General features: G+C 34.4%; 1 protein-coding gene across 13 annotated transcripts in view; it reads right to left on the bottom strand.

Annotated features, from left to right (window-relative positions):
• The window catches only part of LOC127731261 (integrin alpha-9-like), a 100,141-nt gene that overhangs the window by 41,948 nt on the left and 32,342 nt on the right, over positions 1-25,851 (bottom strand). For 6 of the 13 annotated variants that reach the window (XM_052240298.1, XM_052240293.1, XM_052240306.1 and 3 more), the window contains exons 8-14: positions 19,978-20,043; positions 19,106-19,237; positions 15,374-15,479; positions 11,963-12,142; positions 7,878-8,084; positions 1,769-2,022; positions 1,572-1,697 (exon numbers count right to left, since the gene is read on the bottom strand). In XM_052240298.1, the coding sequence (XP_052096258.1) occupies positions 1,572-1,697; positions 1,769-2,022; positions 7,878-8,084; positions 11,963-12,142; positions 15,374-15,479; positions 19,106-19,237; positions 19,978-20,043 (1,071 nt within the window). The remainder of the gene's footprint in view (positions 1-1,571; positions 1,698-1,768; positions 2,023-7,877; positions 8,085-11,962; positions 12,143-15,373; positions 15,480-19,105; positions 19,238-19,977; positions 20,044-25,851) is intronic. The other 7 variants (XM_052240294.1, XM_052240297.1, XM_052240295.1 and 4 more) reach the window with 7 other exon arrangements.

The raw sequence follows: 25,851 nt of genomic DNA, 5'->3' as shown, positions 1-25,851 counted from the left end.
ATGCAGATCATATTTTTTTTTTGTAATTAGCACCAAGCCTCGGACTGAATATGAAGACTAATATGTGTTATCGGCGCTAAATTCCTACTTACACGCGAATCATACTATGTAATCAGCTCCAAAACGCTGACTAAAATAAGGATTAATACGTGTTGTCAGCGCTAAACCTCCCACTTACATGCTGATCATTTTATGTAGTCAGCATCAAAGCTTCCACTTAGATGAGGATATTAATATGTATTGTCGGCACCGAACCTTAAACTTATACGTATCATTTTAAGTGCTTCACAACAAAAATCCCACTAAAATGAGGATCGATATGTGTTATCGGCATCAAACCTCCATCTTCCATGCGGATTATTTTATGTAGTCGGGAACAAATCTCTCAACTACATAAGAATAATGTTATGTAGTTGGTTCCAAACCTCCCAACTTAATGAAGATCATTTTATGTAGTTGCCACCAAAACCTCCCAACTATATGACGATCATTTTATAAAGTCAGCACCAAACCTTCTACTTACATAATGATCATTGTATGTTGCCGACATTTGACTATTTTGAACATAAATGTGTCAGAGTTTTGTTTACTACTATCATAAGAAAAAGACTAATAAACAATTTAAAAAGATATGGAAAATAATGTTAGAAATTAGACTTTTTAAAAAAAATAATTATATTCAATTTCTATTAATTTATTACTATATCGGAACAACAATGTAAACTGATGAACATGATTCCCCTCCTTTACTAATCATCACATCATTACTATACATTACCGGAACAACAATGTTAACTGATGAACAGGATTCCCCTCCTTTGCTAATCATCACATCATTACTATACATTACCGGAACAACAATGTTAACCGATGAACAGGATTCCCCTCCTTTACTAATCATGACATCATTACTATACATTACCGGAACAACAATGTTAACCGATGAACATGATTCCCCTCGTTATTAATCATCACATCATTACTATACATTACCGGAACAACAACGTTAACTGATGAACCTGATTCCCGTCCTTTACTAATCATCACATCATTACTATACATTACCGGAACAACAATGTTAACCGATGAACATGATTCCCCTCCTTTACTAATCATCACATCATTACTATACATTACCGGAACAACAATGTTAACCGATGAACATGATTTCCCTCCTTTAATAATTATCACAGCATTACTATACATTACCGGAACAACAATGTTAACCGATGAACATGATTTCCCTCCTTTAATAATTATCACAGCATTACTATACATTACCGGAACAACAATGTTAACCGATGAACATGATTTCCCTCCTTTAATAATTATCACAGCATTACTATACATTACCGGAACAACAGCAATGTAAGGGAAGAACATGATTCCCCTCCTTTACAAATCATTACAAAATTTCTATACATTATCGGAACAACAACGTTAACCGATGAACATGATTCCCCTCCTTTACTAATCATCACTTCATTACTATACATTATCGGAACAACAACGTTAACTGATGAACCTGATTCCCGTCCTATACTAATCATCACATCATTACTATACATTACCGGAACAACAATGTTAACCGATGAACCTGATTCCCCTCCTTTACTAATCATCACCTCATTACTATACATTACCGGAACAACAATGTTAACCGATGAACATGATTCCCCTCCTTTACTAATCATCACCTCATTACTATACATTACGGAACAACAATGTTAACCGATGAACCTGATTCCCCTCCTTTACTAATCATGACATCATTACTATACATTACCGGAACAACAATGTTAACCGATGAACATGATTCCCCTCCTTTACTAATCATCACCTCATTACTATACATTACCGGAACAACAAGGTTAACCGATGAACATGATTCCCCTCCTTTACTAATCATCACATCATTTCGGCTGAATTTATCTCTATGGTATGTGTTGTTAGCAAATATTGCAACTCTACTTGGTACACTCTTGGTCCTATTCGTGTCTATGTCTATTGTGTAGGAAACAGCTGAAATGTGCATAATGCTCTTTTGTTATTAAAAAGTTAAATCACAAAAATACTGAACTCCGAGGAAAACCCAAAAACGGAAAGTCCCTAATCAAATGGCAAAATCAAAAACACAAATACATCAAACGAATGGACAACAACTGTCATGTTCCTGAGTTGGTACAGGCATTTTCTTATGTAGAAAATGGTGGATTAAACCTGGTTTATACCGCTTAACCTCTCACTTGTATGACAGTCGCATCAAATTCCATTATATTGACAACGATACGTGAATAAAACAAACAGACATAAATTTAAAAATGTAAAATAGGGGTACAGCAGTCAACACCGTGTCACAATCTTAATCACAACAAAAACGAACAAATATTTATCAAAAAAGTACAAAAAAGCATATATTACATTTAACAACCTCGTTCATTGCTTACTTATTTTTGTATTTTATTTATGTATGCCAAATCAACCCATAAAGGATCGAGGGATTTTTAAAAGCTCTGGGACCGAATCGTAATTTTAACATTAATTCACTCTGACGTAGAATAGCGTGTTTGACGTCAGAATGTAAACGTCACATAGGTAGAGATATAAAATAATTTTGTCGTTCAAAGTATGCAAAAATTATAATAGAGCAATAACACAATGGCGGGATGTTTAAAGTACAGAAACACGTCATATGTACTTGTTTAATTATCGATTGAATACATACGTTTAGACATATTTTATACATACGTTTAGACATACGTTTATACATACGTTTAGACATACGTTTAGACATATTTTATTTTATAGAATACATACGTTTAGACATAATTATCGAAAATCATTCTGTTTTACATCGTGCAAATTGGCTTACGTAAGCTCGTTAACCTTTAGATATCAATCAGTCTGTTTTAAGTCGTTCAGATTGCATTAAGTAAGCTCGTTTTTCCGCTGATATAAATAACCTGTTTTACGTTATATTAATAAGTATTGTAATTTTCATTGTTATTAATACATGTTATATCAGTATTACAAACCTAATCTTGAACTCTATCCTATTTTTGGAAATTTATAGAAATTTATATGTGACGTCACATTGTGCTTCGATCTCTTCGGCTAACATATAATACGTTGTTCGGCTGTGCCTTTTTTATGTGCTGATTTAGTTTGTTTTACGTATTCGTTTTTATTCTGTAGTTAGTCACCACTTCGCTGTTAACATGTATATCAATTATATAGTCATTTTTATAAATTTACTGTTTGCAAAAGTATGAATTATTCTAAATACTAAGGATTTTCTAATCCCAGGTATATAACCTTAGCCGTATTTGGCACAACTTTTTGGAACTTTTGGTCCTCAAGGCTCTTCAACTTTGTACTTGTTTTGGCTTTCGAACTTTTTTGATCTGAGCGTCACTGATGGGTCTTATGTAGACGGAACGCGCGTCTGGCGTATTAAATTATAAGCCTGGTACCTTTTGATAGCTATTATTTGTGTGTGTCTCTGTCCTGTATGTTCTCCCATTTTTTTGTATTGTAGTCCTGTCATGTAATCTTGTCATTTTAATGTCATTTTTAACATTGCCATAAAAGCGGGAGGTTTGGCTAGCCACAAAACCAGGTTCAACTCACCATTTTTTCTTTAAATGTCCTGTACCAAGTCAGGAAAATGGCCATTGTTATATTATAGTTCGTTTCTGTGTGTGTTGCTTTTTAGTGTTGTGTTTCTGTTGTGTCGTTGTTTTCCTCTTATATTTGATGTGTTTCCCTCAGTTTTAGTTTGTTACCCGGATTTGTTTTTTTCTCAATCGATTTATGAATTTCGAAAAGCGGTATACTACTGTTGCCTTTATTTACGTCATACAGATTGCCTAAAGCAAGCTCGTTTACTTTCTAATATAAATCATTCTGTGTTACGTCTTACAGATTGCCTTACGTAAGCTCGTTTACCCGCTGATATAAATATAAATCAGGACCTCCTACGTCGCAGAGATTACTGAGCGTATGCACGCTAAACTGCTGATATAGATCATGACCTCCTAGGTCGTACAGATTACTTAACGTAAGCTTGTTAACCTGCTGATATAAATCAGGAGCTTCTACGTCGTAGAGATTACTGAGCGTATGCACGCTAAACTGCTGATATAAATCATGACCTCCTAGGTCGTACAGATTACTTAACGTAAGCTTGTTAACCTGCTGATATAAATCAGGACCTCCTACGTCATAGAGATTACTGAGCGTATGCACGCTAAATTGCTGATATAAATCATGACTTCCTAGGTCTTATAGATTACTGAGCGTATGTACGCTAAACTGCTGATATAAATCATGACCTCCTAGGTCTTACAAGATTACTTAACGTATGCTTGTTAACCTGTTGATATAAATCATGACCTCCTACGTCGTAGAGATTACTTAACGAAAGCCATTTGACTTGCTGATATAAATAGGATTTCCTACGCCATAGAGATTACTTAGCGTATGCACGTTAATCTGCTGATATAAATCAGGACCTACAAGGTCGTACAGATTACTTAACGTAATCTTGTTAAACTGCTAATATAAATCAGGACGGCTGACGTCGTACAGATTACTTAACGTAAGCCTATTGTCTTGCTGATATAAATAGGATTTCCTATGCCATAGAGATTACTTAGCGTAAAGTTGTTACTGATATAAATAAGTGCAGCTGACGCTGTTCAAATTACTTAGCGTATGCTCTTTAACCTACTTATATAAAACCAGACGCCGGACGTTGAACAGATAACTTAGTGTGTGCTCGTTAACCTGCTGACATGAAAACAGGGTTTTCTACGTCGTAGAGATAACTTCTCGTTAGCTTGTTAACTTTCTGATTTTAATCAGGACGGCGACGTTGTACAGAGTACTAAGTGTGTGCTTGTTAACCTGCTGATATAAGTCAGAACGGCCGACGTTGTACATAATACTCAACGTAAGTTCGTAAACCTGCTGATATAAAACGAGACGGCCGACGTCATACAGATTGCATAACGTATGCTCGTTAACCTTCTGATATAAATCAGGTCATCCTATAGTGTACAGAATACTTAACATAAGCTTGTTAACCTATTGATATAAAACAGGACGGCCGACGTTGTACAGATTAGTAAAAGTAAGCTTGTTAACCTACTGTTATAAATCAGGATGGCTGTAATATAGATTACTTAGAGTAAGCTTGTTAACATATTGATATAAATCATGACGGCCGACGTTGTACAGATTATTTAACGAAGCTTGTTAACCTACTGTCATAACACAGGACGGCCAAAACAGATTATTAAAAAGTAAAATACCAAGGAAAATTCAAAATTCTTTAATCAAATGTCAAAATCAAAATGTCAAACACATCAAACGAATAGAAAACAACTTTTCTGACTTGGTACAGGTATTTCCTTATGCATAAAATGATAGATTAAACCTGGTTTAAAAGCTAGGTTCACCTCTCACTTGTATGACAGTCGCATAGAATTTCATTATATTGACAGCAATGTGTGAGCAACACAAACAGACATAATAGGTAAAAATGTCAAAAATTAGGTTACATCGGTCAACATTGTTTTATAATTTAGATCAATATAAAAACAACTGTATCAACAACAAAAAACAAGATTGCATAAAGACACTCTATTAGACAAAAGCATACATAAGCAAAAATGAAAGAAAAGAATACAAAAAATAACCATAGCACAATAAAACAATGGCGGGATGTATAAATACCGAGCCTCGCTAAAAGGATATTACCAAAAATTAACTAACAGTAAAGGTTAAAGATATACATAGACAAAGTAAAAGAACGCTATAACACATAACTCAGATTATAAACAACGTCAATACCTAGAATCTATACTTCAAGACCATCACGTATTATTCATGAAATTGATACATAATATTTATCAACAAGGTCTAGGTATCTTGCCATGAACTCTTTTCGGAAGAGGACGAGACGTTTTTGACACAACTCTCCCTGGTTCATCAACTTTCTACTCAGACACTTGTGACGTTTTCTAAAGTCTGAGTAGCAGCTGCAAACTCTTGAATATCGATAAGTAGGGAAATGTATATCCCATATGCAGGTGAAGTTGATAAATTGCTGCTAAGGTGGGGGGAATTTATAATTTTAAAATTAAAACCGTCACGTTCTTAATAGATTCTGGTCCTGAGATGACCACTTATGTCAAATTCGAGGTATAAGTCTTAAAATGAGTTGGAGGAAGCCGTGTCTGTTGTTTCTTTGATTTCTAGTTCTGGAGGATATATTAAAACAACCCAATCAGAAAAGTGTGGATTGTTGATGGATAGAACATCATTAATATATTTGAATGTGAAATCAAATTATCTTGCTTCTTTGATCTTCTTGTTTTTGACAAGTGTCTGAAGGAACTCAGACTCGTATGAAAAAAGAGGTCAGCAAGGAGAGGAGCACAGCTCGTTCCTATAGGAATTGTTTGTTGAAAAAATCTACCTCAAAAATCAACAAATAAGCTGCCAATAAGAAAATCCAGCATACTGATCACTTGTTCCTCGGTGTATCATGTTTAACCCTTTTTTCACTTTTAACAAAATATGCCGTATGGTATCCAAAAGCAATACATTTATACATATGTGCTACCATTGTTATATTGAAAAACATTAGGCGTAAACTCGTTAACCTACTGATATAATTGATTACGGCCGACGTTGGATAAGTTACTAAGTGCGTTCTCGTTAACCTGCTAATATAAATTAGGACGGACGACGTTGTAATGATTACTTAGCGTAAGCTGTTTAACCTGCTAATAAAAATTAGGACGGCCAACGTTGTACTGATTACTTAACGTAAGCTGTTTAACCTGCTGATATAAATTAGGACGGCCGACGTTGTACTGATTACTTAACGTAAGCTGTTTAAACTGCTGATATAAATTAGGAACTGCCGACGTTGTACTGATTACTTAACGTAAGCTGTTTAACCTGCTGATATAAATTAGGACGGCCAACGTTGTACAGATTACTTAGTGTGTGCCTCGTAAACGTGCTGATATAAGTCAGGACGGCCGACGTTGTACATATTATTTGACGCAAGCTTGTTAACCTGCTGATATAAAGCAAGGTTTCCCACATCGAACAAATTACTAAACTATGTTCGTTAACCTGCTGTTATAAATTTGTCCATTCTATGTTGTACAGATTACTTAACGTAAGATTGTTATAAATCAGGACGGCCGACGTTGTAAAGATTACTTACCGAAAGCTGTTCAACCTGCTGATATGAATCAGGACGGTCGACGTTGTACATATTACTTACCGTAAGCTGTTTAACCTGCTGATATAAATAAGGACGGCCGACTTTGTACAGATTACTTAATGAGTATTTGCTAACCTGCTGATATAAATCAGGACGGCCAACATTGTACAGATTACTTAATGTGTGCTTGTTAACCTGCTGATATAAATCAGGACGGCTGACGTTGTACAGATAACTTAATGTGTGGTTGTTAACCTGCTGATAATGAATTAGGACGGCTGACGATGTACAGATTACTGAATGTGTGCTTGTTAACTTACTGATATAAATCTGGACGGCTGAAGTTGTACAGATTACTTTGTGTAAGCTCGTTAACCTACTGATATAAATCAGGGTGTACTACGTCGTAGAGAAATCCTTAGCGTTCGCTCGTTAACCTGCTTATATGACTTAGGGAGGCCTACGTCGTATATATATGTTGTGCGCGATAACTTAACTAGTATTTATTTTAAAGAAAAACAATCTGGTTATTTTTAATATCCATATCTATAGTAAATAATATGCAAATGTAGATATGTTAAGCAAATACAGCCCTCCCAGTTATTATGAGTCACTGAACTTCAATCCTTACCTATATTCCCTGAAATTCCTAACCCAGTATAGTTGAAACATATGTCTAGTTGAGCGCATGGATGGAAGTTTTCATTTTGGCAGTGAAGCCCAGAAGAATTTAATGGTATTGACGAAGGCGTAATATTCATTTGACACGTCAGATCTATTATTGGTCTTGTTCTCAATATCAAAACTGTATCTGACATGTATGAACCGACTGCAAAATCTGTAAATATATATTTGAATAAACTTCAAGGGTAGAATAAAACTTAAATCATGCACATTGTGAAGAGGGACTAAAGATACCAGAGGGGCAGTCGAAAACAAACTAACAACGCCATGGCCAAAAATAAAAAGACAAACAGACAAATAATAGTACCGATGACTCAACATAGAAAACTAAAGACTAAGCAACACGAATCCCACCAAAAACTGGGGTTGATGTCAGGTGCTCCGGAAGGGTAAGCAGATCCTACACCACATGAGGCACCCGTCGTGTTGCTTATGTTATTACAAATCCGGTAAATAGTTTAATTCGGTAGGTCACATTCGTGAAAAGGGAAGGGTATTGTAGTAGAGATAGAAACAATTTGTTTTTTAATTCTATTTTACGAACTACGCTGAATCAGTATTACTGTAAATTCAGAAATTATTGCGATGGTTTTATTTATGCGAATAATGCGACTGGATGAGTATTGCAATAATAAGAACTCGCATTCTGAAATATGATACATATATCTTAAGGTAGCACAATACAAAAGCAACTAAATTTTATCAAAACTTCATTTTCAGCTGTTTTTGTTACTTCTTAATATTACAAAACCCCAGAAGAAAAATAAGTTTCCATATCTTACACTGTTAATGAGTTTTGCTGTTAATTAGTTTTTATGAACAAATGCACGTGTCTGACTGATACAAATAAGAACATGTGGGCAATACTTTGTAGTTAATCAATAGAATCATTTGATAGCTTTATGACCACTGACCAGATATACAAATAACAGTCATAGAAAAGAGGTTGAATTCGGGGTTTATAGAAAAAAGAAGATAATGAAATCCAAATAAAAATAAATTGCTATATTGTAGCTGCCAGAAGGAAAAAAATGACTTGAAGCTATAGAGGCAATCAAATATAAATGAATAGATATTAAATAAATATAATTGTACAACAATTAATGACTTACTGCAAGGTCAATAATGATATAACCTCTTCCGCCAGATCTGATTTTTGATGCATAGGGTGTGCATTTTCTTTATACAATTAGAATTGCTGAAATGAAATGCTTTCTTACTGGTCAAAACCTAATTGATTTATGATTAAAGACCAATCCTGAAGTATCGCCATGGTAAATGTGTGAATGATATTGAAGTTAATGAGGTTCAAATAGGAAAATCCTTATTTATTCAATTGTGACACATGCATTTTTGTCATGAAAAAGTATTTCTAAATGAAATTAGCTCCTAGACGGGTGCCCCTATATGCCTGATTTTACCACATGTTGTTCCTTGACCAGTTATCTGCAAAACTATGTCTCAGATTTTCAATAACATCAATAGAACAAATTTTATACCCAATTAAATTAAGTGATTTCTTATGAATTAAGGTTGCAAACTTAATTGAAGGGTTATGAGAGAATGAAATACAATAGGAAAATTATGAGACATGGTTTTGGAGCTCAAACTGTGTTACACAAGAATCTATTCACATTTTTGGGATGCTATGAATAACAAAGAAGCTAATTTCATTCAAATGTAGACATCAGAATCTAGCAACTAATATCATAATAATGAATTATGTAATAATTATGTAATAATGAAATTATCACCATTTGAAAGATTAATCTTTCTTCTTTTTTTTGGTTCCTCAATTATGAATTTTAAAGCTGGATGAAAGAAATTACATCAGTTTAAAGTTGTCTGATTGAGGGTGAAAAAATCTTTGTATTGTGCTACCTTAATTCAGATTTTCTTGAAATCGCAATAATAAATCTCGCATTTTTGTCCATTCCTTAAAAATGGAACAATAAATGCACCCAATGATTTCTGAATTTACAGTATACTCTTTGGTTTTAAGAAATCATATAGGTGTGACTCTGAGAACAAACAATACACTTGATAAATATGGTGCGTCCGATGCGGGTTTTTGGAATGCTAAAACAAGTACAAAGATGTTAAAGTACTCTTAGAATTAAGGAGATATATGGAGAAATCTGATTTTTATTAATTATTTATTACTGTTTGCAAAAGTATGAATTATTCTAAATACTAAGGATTTTCTTATCCTAGGCATATAACCTTAGCCGTATTTGGCACAACTTTTTGGAACTTTTGGTCCTCAAGGCTCTTCAACTTTGTACTTGTTTTGGCTTTCGAACTTTTTTTATCTGAGCGTCACTGATGGGTCTTATGTAGACGAAACGCGCGTCTGGCGTATTAAATTATAAGCCTGGTACCTTTTGATAGCTATTATTTGTGTGTGTCTCTGTCCTGTATGTTCTCCCATTTATTTGTATTGTAGTCCTGTCATGTAATCTTGTCATTTTAATGTTATATTTAACATTGCCATAAAAGCGGGAGGTTTGGCTAGCCACAAAACCAGGTTCAACCCACCATTTTTTCTTAAAATGTCCTGTACCAAGTCAGGAAAATGGCCATTGTTATTTTATAGTTCGTTTCTCTGTGTGTTGCATTTTAGTGTTGAGTTTCTGTTGTGTCGTTGTTCTCTTAAATTTGATGTGTTTCCCTCAGATTTAGTTTGTAACCCGGATTTGTTTTTTTCTCAATCGATTTATGAATTTCGAATAGCGGTATACTACTGTTGCCTTTATTTAGTTAAGAAGAGTCAGGATTTAAATGAGGGAATAAAGTATTATTCTCTTTGGTTTTAAGAAATCATATAGGTGTGACTCTGAGAACGAACAATACACTTGATTACTATGGTGCGTCCGATACCGGTTTTTGGAATGCTCAAACAAGTACAAAGATGTTAAAGTACTCTCAGACCTAAGGAGATATATGGACAAATCTGGATTCTTATCTCTTATTTGTTTTAAGTAGAAATTTGACTACCTCGATATGCTACTCCAATCATGAATTATTTGTTGCAGACATTGGAAAACATGAATTCCCTTTTTCCGATCATGGCTAATTCTTAAGAAGAAATACTAATACCTTGTTTATCCCTATTCCATACTTGTTTTATTCTTGAGTAGAAATCTTTATCATTCTCGATTTATTAATATGTAGGAATATAAATTACCTGAATAACCTTACTCAAATCCTGATTAAGCTTCGAGTAAAATAATCACTACCTGAATATTTTAACTTCCATCTTGATTTATTCTGAACCTAAGTAATGAGTACCTTAATATCTTTATTCCCATTCTTTTTTATTTCCAAGTAAAGATAATGATTGCCTGTTTATTCTATCATTTTAATCCTGATTCTTCTTAACTAAAACAATTACTGTCTGTATATCCTTATTCAAATCCTGATTTATATTTAACTGAATGCATAAATCTTTAAACTGAAATTGAATACTAAGTACCTGTTTATACTCATTTCAATAATTATTTGTTCTTTAGTAGATATAATTATTACCTGTATTACTTATTCCAATCGTAATTTATTCGTTTTTTTAGATATAAAAAATTTTCTGTAATCATTATTCCAATTCTAATTTATGCGTTTAAGTAAGATATAATGATTTTCTGTATATCTTTATTCCAATTCTAATTTATTCGTTTAAGTAGATAAAATGATTTCCTGTATATAATAATTCCAATCCTGATGTATTAATAAGAAGAAATAATGATACCCTGTTTACCCCTATAACAATCATGTTTTCTTTTTTATTAGAAATATTATTACTTCAAACATTCATATAATTCACGGTTAATTTTTATTTGGAATATTGAATAACTGAATATCCTTATACTGATTTATTCTTAACTGTAATTATTATTACCTGTATATGTATATGCCAATTCTAATTTATTCTAAGAACAAATAATGATATTTGAATTTATTCTGAAGAAGAAATATTAACTACCTGTATATCCTTTTTCAAATACTAATTTATTATTAAGTAGAAATAAATATAACCTGTATATCCGTTTTGATCAATATCAACTGGGGTAGAAATGAACCATCCAAACGATAACAGATTTCGTCCAACCTCCTCAGATCGTATCTCCTGTGTGAAGGTAAGACTCGTAGGTCCACCATGATATATGTAAACTGAACCTCTACGATCACGCTGATATGGGGCTCCGACTGCAATATCTGAATCAAAGAGAATATAACTATATTACATATATATACATGTTTGCATCATTAGCACGGACCGTAAAAAGTGTGATTTTTACAAAACGAAATAATAATAGCAAACCTCTTGTTCATATGATTTGATAAGTTACAAAAACATATCAGAAAATTACCATTTAAACAGTTGCTTTATATTGGTCATAAGAGATATCTAGAAAATATGAATACACCAAGGGATTATTTATTGTCATAGGTTATTGAGTAAAGCAGGACCATTACTACTACATGTACACAAAAAAGGACAAACACTATTCAGTAACGCATCATAAAGTTGTCTAACGCTTCTTGTTAATACTAGTACATCACAGGTGTAAATCTTATCGATGCTTTACATCTAACAAGGATGTGTTTTCATCAATGACAATTTATATGCCAGGGAAGATGTAACTGTAAAAGTCGCTTTGAATCTAACAAGAATATGTTTTCGTCAATGACAATGTAAACGTAAGGAAAAATGTTCCTGTTAACGATGATTTAAATCTATCAAGAATATGTATTCGTCAATGACGATGTATACGCCAGAAAAGATGTTACTGTTAACGACGCTTTAAATCTAACAATGATATGTTTTCCTCAATGACGATGTATACGCCAGAGAAGATGTTACTGTTAACGACGCTTTAAATCTAACAAGGATATGTCTTCCTCAATGACGATGTATACGCCAGAGAAGATGTTACTGTTAACGACGCTTTAAATCTAACAAGGATATGTCTTCCTCAATGACGATGTATACGCCAGAGAAGATGTTACTGTTAACGACGCTTTAAATCTAACAAGGATATGTCTTCCTCAATGACGATGTATACGCCAGAGAAGATGTTACTGTTAACGACGCTTTAAATGTAACATGGATATGTTTTCGCCAATGACAACGTTACAAGTCTTACCAGAAGATATATACGTTAGGGAAAATTTCAAATGTATCAGACGTATAATATATATCTATGAAATGTATTTATTAAACGTATCGGCATATTACATTTACACAGGAGACGTATACGACATACAAGATACTAATTGTATCGACATATTACTAGTACATATACACAGGAGACGTATACGACATACAAGATACTTATTGTATCGACATATTACATCAACACAGGAGACGTATACGACATAAAAGTTACTAATTGTATCGACTTATTACATCTACACAGGAGATCTATACACCAGAGCCGTTATTAATTTATTGACGTTTTGAATCTAACCAAAAGATTTATACGCCAAAGAAGATATCATTTGTATGGACATTAAATATAACCAGGAGACGTATACGTCAGCGAAGATATTACTTGAATAGACTTATTAAATATAATTATGAGTTTTATGTATACACGTTAGCAAAGATATTAATTGTATCTTCGTTTTACAGGAGATGTAAACATCATTGCAGATGTTCATCGTGTCGACGAATGAAATCTAAAAAGGATATGAATACCTACGGAAAGATGTTAATCTTTTCTTTGTATAAAATATAATCAGGAGATGAATAGGGAAGATGCTAAGCTATTACACGTTGTCGTGTATTAAATATAATCAGGAGATATATACCTGAAGAAAGATGTTAATCTTGGAGTTCGGTATTTTTGTTATTTTACTTTTTATCGACCTTTCAAATCTTACGAGGATATGTATACGACAGTAAAGAAGTTAACGTCAGGTTAGTTGTCAATCTTTACGACGTTTTAAATTTAACCAGGAGAGGTATACGTTATGTAAAATTTTAATCTTATCGACAACGTATTCAATCTAATAAGGAGATGTGAACATCAGGGAACGTGCTAATTTATTAGACGTATCAAATATAACCATGATGTGTGTGAGTTAGGGAAGATGTTAATCTATAACAAGTATTTAATATAACCAGCATACACTTAGCACGCTTATTAAATGTTTTACGCCAAATGTCCGTTTATTTTACAAAAGACTCAGCAGTAACGCTCAATAAAAAGAAGTAAAAAGATCAAATGAAGTCTGAAGTTGAAGACCATTGAGGGTCAAAAATTCCGAAAGATTTTGCCAAATACAGCTAAGGTAATTTATTCCTTGGGTAGACAATGTTTAGCATTCCTTAGTACTTGTATTGAACATAGTTTTAAAAAAAGAAACAACCCTTTATGGAGTAACAGGAGATGTTCAAGCTATTGACGTATATTATACAATATTAAGATATGTTAACATGACAGGAGATTGACACCCTATTAACATACATTATAATTCTTGGAGATGTAAACAGCACAAGAGATGTTATAGCTATTGATATACATTATATTATCTAGAGATGTAAACAGCACAAGAGATATTCAAGCTATTGACATAAATTATATTTCTTGGAGATGTAAACAGCACAAAGATGTTCAAGCTATTGATGCACATTGTATTACTTGGAGATGTAAACCTGACAGGAGATGGTCACTCTATTGACGTACATGATATTTTTTGGAGATGTAAACAGGACAGGAGATGGTCACACTATTGACATATATTGTATTTCTTGGAGATGTAAACAGCATAAGAGATGTTCAAGCTATTGACATACATTAATTTTCTTGGAGATGTAAACAGGACAGGAGATGGTATTGGCATACATATTATTACTTAGAGATGTAACATGACAGGAGATGGTCACCCTATTGACATACATTATTTTTCTTGGAGATGTAAACAGGACAGGAGATTTTCCCCCTATTGACATACATTATATGTCTTGGAGAGGTTAACAGCACAAGAGATATTCAAGTTATTGATGCACATTATATTATTGGAGATGTAAATGTTACTTGATATTTCAAATTATTGACGTACATTATATTTCTTGGAGATGTAAACCGATTAAAAGATGTTAAAGTTATTGACGTACATAGTATTTCTTGTGGATGTAAACATCACAGGTGATGTTAAGTAATTGAGATACATTGTATTTTACTTGTTGATGTTAACATTATAGAGATGTTGGAGTAAATGACGTACACTATATTTATTGGAAATTAAAACGTCACTACAGGAGTTGTTCCAGTGATTATCGTGTTTTAAACATCACAGGAAATACATAGGGTCAGAATTGTACTTTTGTTTTGCTCACTTTCTGTAAGGTAATTTTGGACTTAAACATAACTTATATAAACGACGAGTGTCATATGTCAATCATTTCTATTGAAGTTAAGTGAGAGCGATTGTTTTTACCTTTGTAACCATCCTTGTTTAGGTCTCCTACGCACTGTATTGCAGAACCAAACCTCCCTGGAATGGACATTGTCAGTTCTTGTTGGCTTTTCACTAACACATCATCCTGTGATTGTGATACCAATATTACATTCAGTTTTAATTGTTCATATTAACATGATTTGAATTAAAACAATATATTAACATAATTTGAATTAAAACAATATATTAACATAATTTGAATTAAAACAATATATTAACATAATTTGAATTAATACATTAATATAGTAATATTTAACTGTATGTGAAGGGATGCTAGCTATTGAGATCAAGTCTGTTACAAACGGTATAGGGGTTTCCGGTGTTGAATTGCTGTTTCTTTTTCGCACAAGCGCTTGCAGTTTCAACGTTTTCAACGTTTGTATTAGATTTAGATTTTAAAATATTTTTACCTTGAGCATCACCGAAGAGACATTAATTGACGAAATGTGCATCTTGTGCAATAAAATTTTTACCGGTTATATTATTCGGTACAGGGAATGAAAGAATTTTTTACCGATAAAAACACGAGTTTTGATTGTAAGCACGCGTATGTTGTATTGATTTCAGCTTTGACTCCCTTACCAGACGATGTGTGTGGTAAAAATGAAGTAATCCATTTGGAAAATTTAAAAACAAATTTCCTGAGTTGATTGACAGTTATTGGATATCTGTGTCACATATGACGATAGGTATATTCCAATTGTCCCAGCTACAATTCCGTCTAATTTCCCCCGAATTTTTGCAATTTACTATTGATTTGCATCTGTTACAACGGTTGCTAATTTTTTTCGCCGCGTGAAAATTGATTTTCACTTCTGTACACAATTATTTTGTACATTTTGTCTAGCAGAATATTCATTTTCATCCTATCTTGGGTAAAATTATTTATTTGCAGCTCTTACAAGCCAGGATATTCATTTCCAAAACCCCCCATTAGGTAATCAAATGTTCGTGCCTTATGACATTCGATTGTTCGTTTGGTATCTTGTATAGTGTTTTCCGTTTTAAAACTTTTTTCTTGGCTCAATTTGATATATTGAAATGAATCTCTCCATAGAGATTTTAGAACAAATTTGCTTGAATCATTGTTACCGATTTTCATAGAACATGTTCTTGGGTTCGGTAAGACATGGCCCTTCATTAAAGTCTGGATCCAGAGTAAAAAAAGATATGTGATACTGTTAGTGAATTTTGTTTCTTGAATAGCACTCGATAGTTTTAGGGGCACAACATTGGGGAAGAAAAATATTAACGTTTCAGAGTAGTAAAAAAAATAATAACTAAAAAGCAAAGCAAATACAAAAGGATCTTAACAGAGATCAGAAAACTTTAAAAAAATCTACTTTGCCTGAGGAAGCTGCAACCGCAGTTAAACTAGAGTTGAATGACTAATGAACGGAAAATTATCAAACAACATTCTATGCATCATGTCATTATTAAAGAACTGAAGGACTGGACATTAGACTGAAGCCGCCCACAGGAATAGAACCCTGGGCACCAAAGACAAAAACGCCTAATATTGTTATCAGCGCGCACGACAAATGTTTCTTTCATAATCTTCGGGTACGGCGAGAAAATATTTATTTTTAGGGCGTAAAAAACCTCAAGCACACAACAGAGCAGCCCAAGCAGTTAAAGGTGATCTTTGTTTGATGTATTCTTTAAAGTGTAATTTGTCTAGGTTATGTCGACATTTGTCTGATGCAGTTGCTAAGGTGAACTATTCTGGCGGAGTTCTTATGGTGACCATTTTCTGGTGGACTTCTTATGGTGACCATTGTCTGGTGGACTTCTTATGGTGACCATTGTCTGGTTGAGCTCTTATGGTGACCATTGTCTGGTGGAGTTCTTATGGTGACTATTGTCTGGTGGAGTTCTTATGGTGAACATTGTCTGGTGGAGTTCTTATGGTGAACATTGTCTGGTGGAGTTCGTATGGTGACCATTGTCTGGTGGAGTTCGTATGGTGACCATTGTCTGGTAGAGTTCTTATTGTGACCATTGACTGGTGGAGTTATTAAGGTAAACTGTGGTGGATGGAGTTGTGTAGGTGAAATTTGTCTAATGGAGTTGTTAAGTGGAACGTTGTCTGCTTGAGTTGTTTAGGAGAACTTTGTCTGGAGGAGTTATTAAGGTAAACTGTGGCGGATTGAATTGTTTAGGTGAACTTTGTCTGCTGCAGTTGGTAAGGGGAACTTTGTCTGGTGGAGTTATTAAGGTGAGCCATGTCTGGTGGAGTTGTTCAGGTGGACTTTATCTTATAGTTGTTACGGGGAACTTTGTCTAATGGAGTTGTTAAGCTAAACATTGTCTGATGGAGTTGATAAGCTTAACTTTATCTACTTTGTCTGAAGGAGTTGTTAAGGTTAATTTTGTCGGTTTGAGTTATTTCAGATGAGCTTTCAACGAGTTATAAAGGTGAACATTTTCTAATGTCAATAATCTCCATTAAAGTAAATAGAGCTATTATTTTCAAAAAAAGATACAACAGGACCTTTTCCTTCAAATTCAGTAATATGAAAGCTATCCCAAAGGTAATACTCAAGAATAAAATTGTGTTCAACATTCTGAACACAAGTACTTGGTATCCTTCGCCTCTCTGTTTGTTTTGTTTTTTGTGACTTATGCCACTTGTTTTGGTATACTAGCCTGTATTGAGATTGATAGCAATGGTGAATTCATTGCAATTGTGTATCTAAGCTTTTGTTCAAAATTGTCAAAGCAAATAAAAGTAAAAGAACCACAATGCGTGTGGCTAGAACATTCAAATATATGATCCCAAACGAAATCGGCAAAATTTTAAAGGAGGTATAGAGTACACATAAAGAAGTTGGGGTATTGTCGGTTTTAAGATCACTTTCTACGGAAAGACACTAATGTGTTACTTATTAAAATGTGTTACGATCTAACTAAACTTACAACAACATGGATGAAGATGTAATACAAATTAATATTTAACACGGTGTTAAACATCTGTCTGAAATCACTGAAATGTCAGATTCTACATTGAGTTTTTAGTATATCACACTCTTCTTAATAAAGGTAAGGAGGCATAGACAAACACAAGCCTTTTGATTTAACAATTATACAACATAAACGGTGACCGACATAAAAACATGCTTTCCTATTTCTATGCTAAAGTTTGGAATTGTTTCGGCTTACCATCGGTTGCAGTATAAACATACAGATGATAAAGTTTAGTTACCAAAAATATACAAACAAATTACTACAAGACACAGAGGGAAATCATGACTAGGTTGACACAGTAGGAAATTATAACTAGGTTGACACAGTGGGAAATCATGACTAGGTTGACACAGTGGGATATCATGACAAGGTTGACACAGTCGGGGATCATTACTAGGTTGTCACAGTGGGAAACCATGACTAGGTTGACATCGTTGGAAATCGTGACTAGGTTGACACAGTGGGAAATCGTGACTAGAATGACACAGTGGGAAATCATGACTAGGTTGACACAGTGGGATATCATGACAAGGTTGACACAGTCGGGGATCATGACTAGGTTGACACAGTGGGAAACCATGACTAGGTTGACACCGTTGGAAATAATGACTTGGTTGACACAGTGGGAAATCGTGACTAGGTTGACACAGTGGGAAACCATGCCTAGGTTGACACTCGTTGCTGTTGTATCTATATGTTGATAGATACTACAGTTTTCGATATATAACAGTTTAAATTACTTACGGTATCGGTTCCATAATAAACATATACTTCGCCAGAGTCAATACGATTGAAGGGAGCTCCTACAATCAGGTCATCTAAACCATCACCATCAATGTCTTCAAAGACAAGAGCAGTCCCAAACCCACTTCCATGCTGCATCAACAAGACATATCATCATTATTAAAGGGAATTAGAATCTTCGGAGTTCTAAGAGGCGCATCGAGTTCTACTAATTGAACGATACTTTTCACTGTTCAAATTTTAATTGAAGGACAAAATTTGATCGTGTTTGTAAAAAGAGTTATCATTTATTGAACTGCCAATTTGCATGAGCCAAACAACACCTGTGGTGCTTATTCGAATATTAAGATGTGTAAAACGTTCACAAAAATGTTTATATATAACTGATTTAAGAGTATCAGTTTAGCAAACAAATTAATACATAATGAAAAGTGACGATTGCATAGCAGGAGATGCCTTCTTTGTCGTCACACATGGTCTCGCTCATGTTTGATTCCTTGTATGTTGTGAATGTATTTATGAGATTTTAATATCAATCGGTCAACTATTGTTTCATCTAATCAATTTTTCGCGACTTTTTCTATACATAAACAGATCGAATTGTAGCTGTGGCTTGTTGACAGCTGAATAATGCCAAAACATACTATTCTTTTTTCTGTGGTTTATTTGGTATTGGTGACTTGCTATGTTGTTGAAGCTATTTTAAACTTTCTTAATATCTCATAAAACATTATTTAGCAAGGGTAATCTTGACAATTTATAAATACAAACTTATTGCTGACATAAAAAAAAGTATAAGTCCTAGAAGAAACGTAAATCAGGACTTGGCATGCATTTGTTTGAGGATAGTTTTAAGGAGCTACAATACATACCATTTTACCTGAAACTTGTTTCTTTACCGTCATACTCTTATTTGTCTGAAGACATACAACCAATACCTAATAAAACCAACAAACTTTTTATTTGTCTGTAGACATACGATCAATACCTAATAAAACAAAAAAACTAATGATTTATCTGTAGACATACGACCATTACCTGATAAAACCAACAAACTAATGATTTATCTATAGACATACGATCAATACCTAATAAAACAAAGAAACTAATGATTTATCTGTAGACATACGATCAATACCTAATAAAACCAACAAACTTAATATTTGTCTGTAGACATACGACCATTAAAAATCGGTGTGAAATTGGATGGATGATGATGATGATGATGATGATGATGATGATGTGATGATGATGGTTGCTTAACGTCAGGTGACAGGTCAGATGCATATTCAGGACGCTAATCATTACACTGGTACAAAATTGTATATTGGGATAATAGGGGAAATCTATTATTTAAATAAAAATAATTCTCACCTCATTTGCGGGAATGCAGAGTTCGTTTACCATTCCAAACTCAGGACAAATATTCATTTTCCTTAACATATTGTCGGAATCTCGCTGAATCACTTTTCCCATTTATCAAAACATTTGACGGTTTTTGCAGTAAAGTTCCTATATATTCTAAAAACGTTTTCTTTCCACATTATGTTTACTTCCGATAACTTCAATTTCAGTGAGCATAATTCAATTTCATGTATTACTGACATGCTAAATACACGAGATCCACAGATTAAATTAACGTGATTTTTCTAAATAGTTAAAATATTAAGTTTTTATTTCAATTACAATTGAACTTTTTATATCAATTCGAGATTTCATTGATGTTGATCTGTAATATACATTTATATCTAATGAACTTGACCAACTTCTTAAAATAGGGCAGACCGTACGCGTACAGTCCGACCGTATGCGTATTTTGAAAAAGTACGCATACGGTCCAGACCGTACGCGTACGGTCCAAATACTAGTACTCATATGGTCTGGAACATAGATATACGATCAATACCTAATAAAACCAACAAACTTATTATCGATCTGTACACATACGACCAGTACCTAATAAAACCACAAACTTAGAATTTGTCTGTACACTCCCGAGGAATACCAAATCATACCTATAAATTTATTATTGGTCTGTAGACATACGAACAATTCATAAAAATACCAAAAAAACCCCGGCCAATCCTATAGTGATATTAAAGGGTGTTTTCAGATAAATCTTGTATTATGTTCAAGTACAGTCGTATTGGGTCGAGGTTAGCTGTATTGAGGCATAACCCAGGGCAAATACAGCTGATCAAGACTCAATACGATTGTGGGAGAACATAATACAGAATTTATATGAAAAGAAAACATCTTTATATGACACCTTAATTAACCATAACTTCAAAAAGCTGACCGTGGACATTTACAACTATAGGAAGACTCAATATGAACTATTTGGTAAAGACTAGACCGAGTCAAGGGAATAGCCTCAATTAGTCTTTCCTCTTCCAAAAACAGATGTTTTCTTGCTTCGTTAACCCATATATGATAAGTTTGTTCGATCTTACAGTAAAACCACGTATCGTTCTATCAATGACATTATCAAATCCATATTTGTTGATGTTGGCTGATCAATTATCATTCTAAATGCTAAAGTCACATCTTTAAACGCCATCCATGTCACCAACACAGTCTTTTTTCCTTTTCCAGCAAACGTGTAATCGCTCAATGCCTAGTGCATTTGAAAGGTCATGAATAGATATATATCTAAAGCTTTTCCTACTCCCAAACGCAAGCCAAAAAGTATCTGTCCCTATGTCACAGAATAGCGAAACAGCAATGACAGCAACATCAGTATTGACTGATCGAATCATGACTCATTTAAGTCCTTGTTTCATTGCATCAGACACATGCATCATGATTCTAGTGTCAGCCTCTTCATGTGAACTTGGTGCTAAACTTGAAACATCATCATGTGGTGGATAACATAGAACATCCTGAGCATTTATTGCTACATCCACCTTTTCCCTAAAATTTTATTGAGCAAGCTGCAGTGAATGAAAACTAAATAGTTCTTTCTTATTGTCGTCATCTATCAGAAATTTTGCCAATTTTGAGGAATTTTTTTTTACCCTGAACTCGTCTGTGTTTTACCTTTCCCAAAGCTCTTGCTTATTGTAACAGCCTTCAAACTATTGTCTATGTACGCATCCGAGACTATATCCACTGTTGTTACAGTTTCAAGGTGTTTCATAACGAGTGCATTTGGTATTATGTCCTTACCTTAAGAAACAACTTGAAACTGTAACAAGAGTGGATGAAGTCTTGCATGCGTATGGTAGTTGTAGCAACAAATGTCTAGGATGTTCTATCTTATCTACCACATGATGATGTTTCAAGTTTAGCACCATATTCACATTAAGAGGCTGACACTAGAATCATGGTGCATGTGTCTGATGCAGTCAAACACGGACTTAAACGAGTCATGATTTGAACAGTCGTTACTGATGATGCTGTCATTACTGTTTCGCTATTCCGTGACATAGGAGTAGACGAACTATGGCTTGTGTTTGGGAGGGCAAAAAGCTTTGGATAAATATCTATCCATCACCTTGCAAATGCACTAGGTAATGAGTGATCACACACACTTCCTGTGATCCATGCCTTTACCGGTTGTGATACGGTTCTCTGTTTGCTTGAAAAGGAAAAAAGAATGCGTGGGAGACATTGATGGCATTTGAAGATGTGACTTTAAAATTAAGAATGATGATTGATCAGCCTAAATCACCGTGGTTTTACTGTAAGATCGCACAAACTTATCAAATTGGGTTAACAAGCAAGAAAATAACTATTTGCGCAAAAGGGTTGCTAATTAAGGCTATTCCCTCAACTTGGTATAGTCTTTTCCAGCATGTAAAACGTGCAATATACTAAAGCGGGTGTTTAGGGGGACGAGCTTGGAATTAGCTCTTATGCTACCCAGTCCAGGCGCTAATGGATAGCGAAGGGACAAAGAGGATCCATGGGAACCCTTTTAAAAAACTCTTTCTGAGGCCTCATCATCTTGTCAGGAGCTTGTACATTGTGCATGTAAGAAAGGATGCCGCGGTCGTTGTAAATGTGAAAAATCATGTATCCCGTGCACTGCTTTGTGTGCTTGTGGTGGTGACTGTGAATAAACATGTATTTGTGGCCAAATAGTAGTAATTTTAAAAATGTTTTAGTACTTTATTGACTTTATTTTGTTTTAATCAATCTAACCAAAACTCTAAATCGAGGATGTTGATTGAGGACTCATCTTTGAAATTTACGCCATATTGTTTTAATCAGAATTTTTTTTAAATGCCTCCCTATCTGAATTAAAAGAGTTATAGTTGAGGAAGGTCTATACCAAATTTCATGCTTGAAGCAAGATGTGCACAATTCGTCTGAAATATGCTTGTAGCCGCTGCACTATATGGTCAATTGTCGGAGCCACAATCCCGTCCTTTTTCCTCCATCATGTCATCAACGAATTCGACGTATAACCGAATTGTTACTTTCCATGAGCTAAGACGACGGGTGTCATCAGTATTTGGTTAGCCTTCATAGCACCTGATATCAACTACAGTATTTGTTTTGGATCGTGCCATCCGTATCTGCTTACCCTTCATAGCAACTGATATCAACCACGGTATTTGTTTTGGATCGTGCCATCCGTATCTGCTTACCCTTCATAGCAACTGATATCAACCACGGTATTTGTTCGGGATCGTGCCATTCGTATCTGCTTACCCTTTATAGCACCTGATATCAACCACGGTATTTGTTTGGGTTCGTGCCATCCGTATCTGCTTACCCTTCATAGCAACTGATATCAACCACGGTATTTGTTTTGGATCGTGCCATCCGTATCTGCTTACCCTTCATAGCAACTGATATCAACCACAGTATTTGTTCGGGATCGTGCAATCCGTATCTGCTTACCCTTCATAGCACCTGATATCAACCACGGTATTTGTTTGGGTTCGTGCCATCCGTATCTGCTTACCCTTTATAGCACCTAATTCAAACACGGTATTTGTTTGGGTTCGTGCCATCCGTATCTTCTTACCCTTTATAGCACCTGATTCAACCACGGTATTTGTTTGGGTTCGTGCCATCCGTATCTGCTTACCCTGCCTAGCAACTAATATCAACCACGGTATTTGTTTTGGTTCGTGCCATCCGTATCTGCTTACTTCTCCGGAGCGCTTGAGTTCACCCTCGGTTTTTGATGGGGTTCGTGCTGCTTACTATTTAGTTTTCTCTGTATTGGATTTTAGAATGCTGTTTGATTTTCGTCGTTTTTCATGGTATCGTTTTTTTTTTCTTCTCCTTGATTTATGATTTTTTGCTTGTCACCTTGGTATCTTTTCCCTTTTTTTTAACATAAATTTTATTTTTTGTTTGAGGTTAAGATCGTTAAAAAAAAATGACAACAACACATAATTTTGTGCGTCCGAAGCTTTTTTTTTATTTACCTTCAGCAGGAACGCTCAAAGCCGAATATTTGAAAGCCGAGGATGTATTAGAACCGAAACAGTTGCAGAGCAATATGACCAAAAGGTACCTAAAAAAATAGCCAAATTCATTATAGGTCAACTTTGCCTGAGGGAGTTGCAACCTTAGTTTCTTTATAATTTCAACAAAATTTATAAACGGACAATTTTAGAAAGGTTTGTTATAAATCATGTCAGCACCGAAGTACTGACTACTGAGCTGATGATACCCTCGGGGACTGATAGTCCACCAGCAGAGTTATCGACCCAGTGCTGTAAAAAGTGACAACAGCACGTTATTACTTTCATACATCCGAAGCGCTTTCCTAGATTTCCCTTCATCAGGAACGCTCAAAGCCGAATATTTGAAAGCCGAGGATGTATTATAACCGAAACAGTTACAGAGCAATATGATCAAAAAGTACCTAACAAAATAGCCAAATGCATCTTAGGTCAACTTTGCCTGAGGGAGTTAAAACCTTTGTTTCTTTATAATTTAACATGGTAGACCTATATTTTCCTCTGTCACATCTTACTGATAGAACGTCGTCTTTGTCTTTGTTTACCCATCTACTGGAATTTACTTACACAGTCTATAATACCTTATGCTGTATCGAAGTACGGTGCTTACAATACCATTTCTAGAGTTAACTTACAAAGCCTATAACACCTTCTGCTGTTTTTAAGTTCGTTGCTCCTAATATCATAACTGGAATTTACTTACATAGCCTAAAATATATGCTGCTGTTTTGATGTACGTTGCTTCCAATACTACTACTGGAATTTACTTACATACCCTATAATACCTTCTGCTGTTTTGATGTACGGTGCTTCCAATAACAATCTGGAATTTACTTAAAAAGCCTATGACACTTTCTGCTATTTTGAAACGCGGTGCTCCTGTTAACATTACTAGAATTTACCAATAGAGCCTATAACACCTTCTGCTTTTTTTTTAAGAACGGTGCTCCCAATACCTTTCATAGAATTTACTTACAGACCCTATAAAACCTTCTGTTGTATTGAAGCACGGTGCTTCCAATAACATTAATAGAATTTACTTACAGAGCCTATAATACCTTTTTTGTATTGAAGTACGGTGCTCCCAATAGCATTAATAAAATTTACTTACAGAGCCTATAATACCTTCTGTTGTATTGAAGTACGGTGCTCCCAATAGCATTAATAAAATTTACTTACAGAGCCTATAATACCTTCTGTTGTATTGAAGTACTGTGCTCCATATTCAATTATTAGAATTTACTTACACACCCAATAATACCTTCTGTTGTATTGAAGTACGGTGCTCCCAATAACATTAATAGAATTTACTTACAGAGC

The sequence above is a fragment of the Mytilus californianus genome, unplaced genomic scaffold (genome assembly GCF_021869535.1).
Source record: "Mytilus californianus isolate M0D057914Y unplaced genomic scaffold, xbMytCali1.0.p SCAF_2, whole genome shotgun sequence".
In the NCBI taxonomy this organism is placed as follows: Eukaryota; Metazoa; Mollusca; class Bivalvia; order Mytilida; family Mytilidae; genus Mytilus; species Mytilus californianus.
Note: the sequence above shows the minus strand (reverse complement) of the source record. Positions and strands in the feature narration are given on the sequence as shown.